This window comes from Mizuhopecten yessoensis, unplaced genomic scaffold, assembly GCF_002113885.1.
Source record: "Mizuhopecten yessoensis strain PY_sf001 unplaced genomic scaffold, ASM211388v2 scaffold9301, whole genome shotgun sequence".
NCBI lineage: Eukaryota > Metazoa > Mollusca > Bivalvia > Pectinida > Pectinidae > Mizuhopecten > Mizuhopecten yessoensis.
The window spans coordinates 491763-500675 of NW_018407979.1; the positions used below are offsets into that span (position 1 = coordinate 491763).

Genomic DNA, 8913 nt, shown 5'->3' on the forward strand with positions numbered 1-8913 from the left:
AATTCCTGTGTCAAGAAAATGAGATAAAGGCTGATTTTTCTCTCTTTTGAAAAAATAAATAAAAAAAGGTTCTAGTGGAAATTTTCAGCATTTTAATTTAAGTTATATTTTCTTAAAATTACAGCCATGTAATCTGAAAGGATTAAAAAAATATCACATTATGGATTAAATTATAAACATGATGTATAACATTTTTTTTAATTTAACAGAGTACTCCTTAATTTAACATCATATTGAATAGTATTGCACTTCAAAAAATATTAAATTTTAATGATTTTAATGGGGGGCCTATCCGTAACGGTTGGGGGCCGAGAAAGTATGGCCACTGTTTCAAAAAAATTGGCTACTGAAATTCAAATATGGCTACTGATTTTTTAGGTCCAGGGTGAGCCCTGAATGGTAGTGGTTATTCGTTGCATAACGTTTAGCAATTTGGGTATTGGCAACAACTGGTTCAACCGTTATTAGTATAATGTGACCGGGCGGAATGCTGTGCTAGGTGCCTTCGGCATGGTATTTCATTGAGATAGCATCAGATCCACGCTATCACAACGAGGCAAGTTCACAACATACCTTGTCTCAGCTGGCACCCATACACATATGCATGCTTACCCAACACACATAGAGGCACATCCTTAAATGACCTAAGCTGTAAATAGGACATTAAACAAAACAAGAGGCCCAGAGGGCCTGTATCGCTCACCTGGAAATGTTGCTGGTAGTGTTCATGTGTTACATGGTTAGTCAGTGTTTTATTTATATGCAATTCGACAAAATCCTGCCATTCCTACAGGAAAAGGAGGATTTTGAAGAATTTGCTATGTTTCCCCTTCCGGGTCTCTCTGCCCCCAGAGGGGGTCAGACCCACTGTTGATACAAATTAAGTCCCCTTCACCCAAGGATGCTTTAGACCAAATATGGACGAAATCCTGTCATTCCTACAGAAGAAGAAGGATTTTAAAGAATTTACTAAATGACCCCTTTTGGGCCCTGCTCTCTGCCCCAAGAGGATTCAGACCCACCATTTATACAAAATTAATTTCCCTTTCCCAGAGAATGCTTCAAACCAAATTTGGACAAAATCCTGCTATTCNGGGGGGGGGGGACCCACCGCTTATACAAAATTGAGTCCCCTTAGCCTAAGAATGCTCTAGACCAAATTTAGTCAAAATCTACTGGGTTGTTCAGGACAAGTAGTGTTTTAAAGGAAAAGTTGACGGACTGACCACTGACGCTGAAGTATGGCATAAGCTCACCATGGTTCTTCGGAACGGTGTCCTAATAAAACCAAAGCAAAGCAAAGCAAACCAAGGGTGCCGACAGCAAAAGTGAACATAACCCCTGGAGTATCAAGGGTGGTAAGCTTGAAGTAATGGGTATTGGTAAAAGTTCTTTGTAATTGCAAAGAGCAATGCATTGTAATGGGAATAAATTATTCCAGTAGATTTTGAATAATTCCATTAGAACTTTTACATTAGAACAATTTAAATCCTACTGCTTTTTAAACATTTGTTTACAGATATTTGGTATTTTTCTACAAATATGTGTTTGATGCAAATGATTTCTCTAAATGATCTTAATTGTTCTCCTTCCTATTTATTAATACCTATTTGAACATTTTGAGATAACTTTTTCTGTGATTAAGATATCACATTATTACATGGGGCCAATCAAGGAACTTGACTTCCTGTATTCCATTAATTGTTCATATAAGGGTACTAATGTGGAGACCGACATTGGCAAAACAGGAGAATAGGAGATGCCCACATTAGATTCTCACACGACAAATTAGACCATTTATATCTTGTGAAGAACAAATTTGGACAGGATATAGTCAAAAGATTAACTCATTCACCCCTGAAGACACATTTGAACTCTTCCAATTCAAAGGATGGAATAGTTTATTATGACATTTCAGGGGTGAATGAGTTAAGATACAGTGGTGTCTTTCACATTTCCTCTTGATTTGTGGTTGAAACAATACAAATATGAGTTGAGCTGGGAGAGGAAACTCAGAATACAAAGTCAGCTTGAATCGATAGTCATAAAAAAATATTGGTATCTGTCATAATATAGTCCTTCAATTTCATCAAAAATGACTTCTTTTAAGTCCTTAGATTTTGAGTTCCAAAACCTGTATGACCCCTGGACCCCTCAGGAACCAGGTTTACTTCTTTATTTCTACTTGGGAATACTGTAGGGGACAAATTAAAGTTGATGTACAACACTAAGGATCTCTATCTCTCTCTGCACGGTAGTCCAGTGGTAGGACGCTGGGCTCGTGACCGAAGGGTTGCAGGTTCAAGTCACAGCACGGTACTGTGTTGTATCTTTGAGCAAGATACTTAACTCCGCTTGTTCCAGTCAACTCAGCTGTAAATGAGAACATGGTTGGGCAGTGCTAGGATTGTTGAATGCTAGCTGTTAGTGCCGAAATGGCAGCTCCGGCTGTTTGCAAAGGCCCTATAATGACGGATAATAATTTGTGAACTGGTTTGAGACGAATTAGGTTGTAATAGAGTGGTATATAAGAACCTCGAGTTATTATTATTATATAGTGCATGGCTGCGCCCATGCTCCTCAGCATTTAATCAGCTCATCAGTAGACACCTGCTGTTATAAAGCACAAAATAATTATCATGTCCTTTGTATATATGTAGATGTATTGATGTTCATAAAAACTTTGGCTTGTTGTAGCGTGAACATCACTGGTGACGGTATGAAGGCTGTAGTGACGCTAGCCAGTGGCGATATGAGGAGAGCTCTCAACATTCTCCAGGTAAGTAACATCACTGGTGACGGTATGAAGGCTGTAGTGACGCTAGGCAGTGATGACATGAGGAGGGCTCTCAACATTCTCCAGGTAAGTAACATCACTGGTGATGTATGAACTTCATTGAAGGCTGTAGTGACGCTAGCCAGTGGTTACTCTTAAAAGTGGTTTCATGTTCTTGTCTTTTTATTAGGGTGGGGGGATAGTGTTATCTGTGCCTGTCCATTCCCACCTTCCACATCGCCTCACTTCCTTTACTGATTCAGTGGGTTTTTTTCTAGTGATTTCATATCTGAACAACTTTTCATCAAACTTTATACAAAGTATAAGTAGGGGAAGACCTGTTTCATGATCCCTATGTCAAGGCAATGGCCACTTTCTTTTTTAACCTATTTATTGTCATAGCTCTAGTGACTTTATGTTTAGTGGAATTTGGAAAGATTTTACACAAAGGTTAAATGATGAGAATTTCTATCACAAATTAAATATTTCATGGTGCTAAGGTCGATGTATCTCTGAACAACAAACCTTTGTCACTGCTCTAGTGATGTAGTAGAATTTAATAAATCATGAAACAAATACAAGGGAAGACATTACACTGAATTTATCATTATGAGGAACCCATGATCAGTCTAATTTACATTGCCACAGGATCATTCATGTCTGGCAGATATTTTTCTAGTTTTATCAAATGCATAACTTATTATGACTATTTTTTGGGGCACTTTTGTTGTTTTAATACTTTAAATCCATTTATAACATCTGAATAGCTGATTGTAGGGTTGAAATTTGGCCAGTAGTGGTTAACTCCCCTTCCTCAGACACCCTCACACACTAACTATGTAGGCAAGGCACAATCACCCAGATACCAGTCTTTTACAACATTTTATCATTTCTTAGATTTATAAGTTGCCTCCCTTGTAACATAACGTTGTAATTCAGCAAGATGTTTTAAAAACTCTTTTTATCATTATATAACTATTCGTCTTCATCTGGTAGAACACTGAACATGTGTTCATAATGGTTCAAAGAAGAAAGAACACAGGTAAGAATGAAGAACTGTTTTTTGTCAAGGAGTCAAATTCAGTGTGACATGTAATATGAGGGGCATGGATTAGGTACAAGGGAGGTAACTGCTAATGCAGGTAGTAATCATCATAAGGGGAATAACTCTTGCGTTCTTGGCATAATGTACTGTGAACAAATTCTTTCTATATTACAGTGTACACACATGGCCTACGACTGCGTGTCAGAAAACAATGTTTATACGTGTGTTGGCCATCCTTTACGACGAGACATAGAAAACATTGTCAACTGGGTCCTAAACGAAGGCTTCACCGTCGCCTATAATAGTATCCTTTGTGCATTGTGGGCTATTTAAGGAAACATGCTACATTACTGTTGTATATCTTCATTCCTGAAGAGTTCCTTGATGAGAAAACAATGAAATGTATGTATGGTGTTGATGATAATGTTGACATCAGTAAATTGCGCATCTGATAGCTTCACTGAAAATGCCTACATTGCTTTTGATTAGGTTATAACTGTAATTAACCCCTTCACCACTGTAGACCATAATGGACTCATCCAGATCAATGCATGGTAGAGTCTACTAAAGTTACATAGGGGTGAAAGGGTTAACCTATGAGGACAGTTCCTACAGAGATGTGATCCCTTAACCCTTTCACCACTGTAGACCATGATGGACTCATCCATATCAATGCATGGAAGAGTCTAATAAAGTTACATAGGGGTGAAAGGGTTAAGATTCACGTACCACTGCCAAAAACTGTGACTACACATTGGACACTGTGATTTCCGGCATGACTAAAGCATTTATAAATCATTTCTGAAAAGAAAACCATACCTTGTGGGACTTAAATGACAAAATAATAAATATGAAGTATTATACATAATATTCCGGGGGCTGGACCGGAATTCAATCCCTTCACTTAAGGTTGTTATACAATCGCTCTAACAGAGTTAACGTTATTGCTACCTGGTCGACAGAAGTGTTCTGGCTCACCTGTGCTACAGTTATAACCAAAACAAAGTTTAGGGGAAGATACTGCATGAATGAAGAACCAAAGTACAGTGGGACAAGGATCCTAAAGGAAAAATTAAATGACACCCAATCTGGTCGTATTATATATATAGGATCTTACATAAGTTTCCATTTCATATGTGATTTATGAAACGAGTCTTAAGAATTTTTTTATTAAGCGAGCCTCTGGCAAGCTAAAATGAAAAATTCGTCAACAGGTTCATAACTTTCATATGAAATGAAAACAAGTGTAAGATCCTTTTTATCACATAATCAAGATTTGTGGCATGAATTTGCGTAAAACGACAATTTTCATGCAACCTTGAAATGTAAAAAGTGTCCATTTTGACTCCAGTGCGTAAGTCTGTGACGTCGTGTACTTGTCCTAGGCGTGACTTCACAATTGAAAACAATTAAAACTTACAACCAATCACAGGGCTGATGGGTCATATTACATGGATTTATACGCAAAAATATATGACATGGGTATATTCACTGGATAACACAGTATATTATGTAATAAAAGACCTTATGTATATACATATGTACAGTGTATAACTTATTTTGCAAGATATGAAATTAGCCTGTAATAACCTGTTTTTCTGAATGTTCGACAAGAAATCCAAAACAACATTTTTGGGGTTTCTACAGAAAAAGCTAGACCAGAAAATAAACTGATATTTGTGTTCTCTTATTATTTTTCCTTGATTTGCTGAGATATTTTTGATTTAAAGACCGCAAAAGGCCTAGCATTGCAGGACATCCTGAGAGAAGTTCATCTATATGTCCACAGAAGTAAGATATTATGTTTGTCTTGTTAATGTATACCTTTAGTTTGTTAATGAATTAGTAATATTTACAACATGAATATAGATCCCTGTATAATTCACTTCTATTCTAAAGAGCTTTACTTCAGATACTATAGCATTTGAGAATCCAACCTATGTATTTTACTGCTTTATCATTTCATTCTAGATATATTTAGTACAAGTTCTTAGGTTATTTAAATTTTTCTGTTGTCTTTTTTTTCCAGTTGATCTACCTGTGCATGTAAAAATGCATCTCTTGGAAAAAATGGCTGATATTGAGTAAGTTTTGTTGTGTCGAATTAGAATGTTACCATTTGTACTTATTAGTCACCTACCATCCTCAATATCCAGGGGTTACGCTCACTTTCGTTCTCTACACCCCTGGAATATGTCATAGCAAAATTGAAGGCTCGGTGTGCGCCACCTCGTTGATAAAACAATGAGACTAGTTTGATCCTTTGATATACATCAAAAACATCTCGCGGTCACCTAACGGTAAAAGTTGACATGCTTTGAAGTTGGGCATTTTTCCTTTGTAATCTTCAAAGAATGGGCATCAGCCTAGTGATTGGTCAGTTCGTTTTACCTGAGACCAATCAAACAGCTATCTTTGTGCCTTTATTCACGGGGTGTACAGAGCTAAAGTGAGCGTAACCCTTGGATATCGAGGATGGTCTTCCACCGATGCTACCGGTTTGTGCATCCTGTGTGTCAGTCTGCCAGTGTGTCACTTCGGCCGGGGCATATTTCGCAAACTCCCTCCTAACATTGCCAAAGTTTGTATGCTTGTACCTTCAAGGATGGTGAAATGGCAGATACTAAAGTTAGTTTTTGTATCCACAATTTGCAGTTACGATCCTCTGTTTATGTCAATCAATTTGTCTGTCGGGTTTAACTGTAGTCCTCTAGTCTGAAATAAGTAGATTTCAGCAAGGACTAGTGAATCACTCAACCTAACTAGTCATTACGACTTGTGAAAATTACTTAATCACAGTATCATGTGACAGACAGATTATGAAATACAGACATTCCATTCCAAAAACTGTTTAAAATTCAGAAATATTCAATTTCTAAGGAGCTCACCATACTTACGTTGCAATACGTCTAGTAACATTAAAACAGGCCAGAAGATAATCTATTCAACTAGTCCTCAGGACTACCAAGCAAAACTATTAAATGTCTAACTCTGGTCTGGGACATAATTCTAAATTTCGTTGTCGAGTACATCTGAGCATAATGAAGTGTAGTACACTGAAATCTGGTCTTGTGGTCCCACTATACACAGAACTTATATGGTTCTTTGCTCATTTTAAATACCGAAGTTTGTCCAGAGATTTTTTTTGGGGGGGGGGGGGGGGGGGGGATGTATAGGTTGCTCACAGTATTCTGCCTTAATGAATTAAATGCCTACTGCTAGTGTCTGTTTAATTAAAAATGTTCCATCCGGTACTTGTTGAAATAATATTACCACTGGTACTTGTTGAAATAGGATGATATCACCAGTACTTGTTGAATCAGAATTTTGCTATATTTGGGATTGATCTTATAGAAATTTATACTGTACCTGAATCAGGTCATTACTTTTAATTTAATTTCAACTCTATTTTTTTCAGGTACAGATTAGCATCTGGAACAAGTGAAAAAATCCAGCTGAGTTCGTTAATAGCAGCTTTCCAGGTAGCCAGAGACCTTATAGTTCAGGAGGCTAGCTGAATGAAAGTGTAAAACATAAAAGAGAAAGGAAGAAAATATTTACCAGTCAGCCATGATTTAAAAATGAGGAAGAAAAAAAGTGAGCCGATGCCAAAACAATCAGTTCCTGAAAGACAAATATGTATTGAGCATTGAAAATTCCTGTTTTCATTCTAATGGAAGAGAATAGTTCAATACTTTTAAGGATTATTACATTACTAGTGGTTACTAGTGATAATCATTGTTTGCAACATAAGAATTACATTGCTACATATATACATATACATCAAGGATAAAATCAAGGAAAGCATCAATTTAATTATCTTCTAAATTCCAGGGGTTACGCTGTCTTAAATTCTCTGCAACCCTGAAATATGTCGTGATGAAATTGAAGGCCAGTACCACTTTATAGATGGTACAAGTAGACTACTTTGATCCTTTGATGTACATTGGAAGTTTTGGGTGGCAGTGAACATAACTTCGAGGGGCTTTGAATTTGGATGTCACTCCTCTGTGATCTAGCAGCCTTATGATTGGTCAGGGATTTTGTCATGACATGTTCAAAGGTTCTGAGGATGTAACTGATCATAACCACAGGAAATTCAGGGATGCATTTCAACAGATTGCAAACTTAGAGGATGGATCACATCTAGGTTTGAGAGAATATTATTGAAGTGTCCTTTGGTATGAGTTATGGTACATCACTTTCTATACATTAATTCACATTTAGTCTGTAAGTGTTTGTGAAAAATGAGTTTGTTCTGGATGCACATGCTCTGAAAATTAAATTTGCCATCCATTCAAATCTTGGGACAGCACACCCCTAATGAAAGTTGTAGAGACTAATTGAATGTGTGTGTGGGAGGGGAGAAGGAGTGGAATAAAATAATTACCACAGTCCAATGAAGTTTTATTTATCATTCTGTATTTTAGAACTTGTTTAAAATCTTGACAATCTCTGGTATTTACTCAATTATGATTTGATTAAAAATCAGGTGTTTATTAAGGAGATTTAACATATTCAAGCATTATTTTGCACTCTACATAAAAATCGGGTTAAAACTGTCCACAATCCTTAGAGGGACTGGAAGCCTGGGCCCAGTTGCTCAAAAGGCAATTACCTTAATCACAACATTTTTCAATCTCTCATAATTTGGTCAATATCCTTGATAAAAACTCAGATTTTGCATGTAATTTTACTTCACTAAAATATTTGCTATCTTTAAAGTTTTAGCTGATTTAATGTTTGTATTTTAAAAATACAACACAAAGTAACATTTGCGCTGATCACTGATTAAGCTTATTCCCTTTTAAACATCTGGGCTCGGACCCTCATCTAGGTTCAACAGTCTACAAAATAAAGCATTTGGTAGGACGTAAACTTAAATATTCCATCAATCCATTGAATATCTTTAGCTAGATTCAAAAACATAAAGCAACAACTTAACATTGACTTGAATTTTAATTCTAGTGCGTTTTCTAAATATTATAACGAACACTTTTGAAATTAATGGATTTCTTAACTCCCTGCAAACAATTCACGATAATACAGCTTGACCAGATGAATTACTTTACCGATTCCTTCCTAGGCGGGC

General features: G+C 36.6%; 1 protein-coding gene across 1 annotated transcript in view; it reads left to right on the top strand.

Annotated features, from left to right (window-relative positions):
* The window catches only part of LOC110457706 (replication factor C subunit 5-like), a 14194-nt gene extending 5976 nt beyond the window's left edge, over positions 1 to 8218 (top strand). Inside the window, exons 7-11 of the mRNA XM_021509076.1 lie at positions 2643 to 2779; positions 3996 to 4125; positions 5535 to 5612; positions 5851 to 5905; positions 7240 to 8218. Coding sequence (XP_021364751.1) covers positions 2643 to 2779; positions 3996 to 4125; positions 5535 to 5612; positions 5851 to 5905; positions 7240 to 7339 — 500 coding nt within the window. The 3' untranslated portion in view covers positions 7340 to 8218. The remainder of the gene's footprint in view (positions 1 to 2642; positions 2780 to 3995; positions 4126 to 5534; positions 5613 to 5850; positions 5906 to 7239) is intronic.
* The last annotated feature ends 695 nt before the right edge of the window (positions 8219 to 8913 follow it).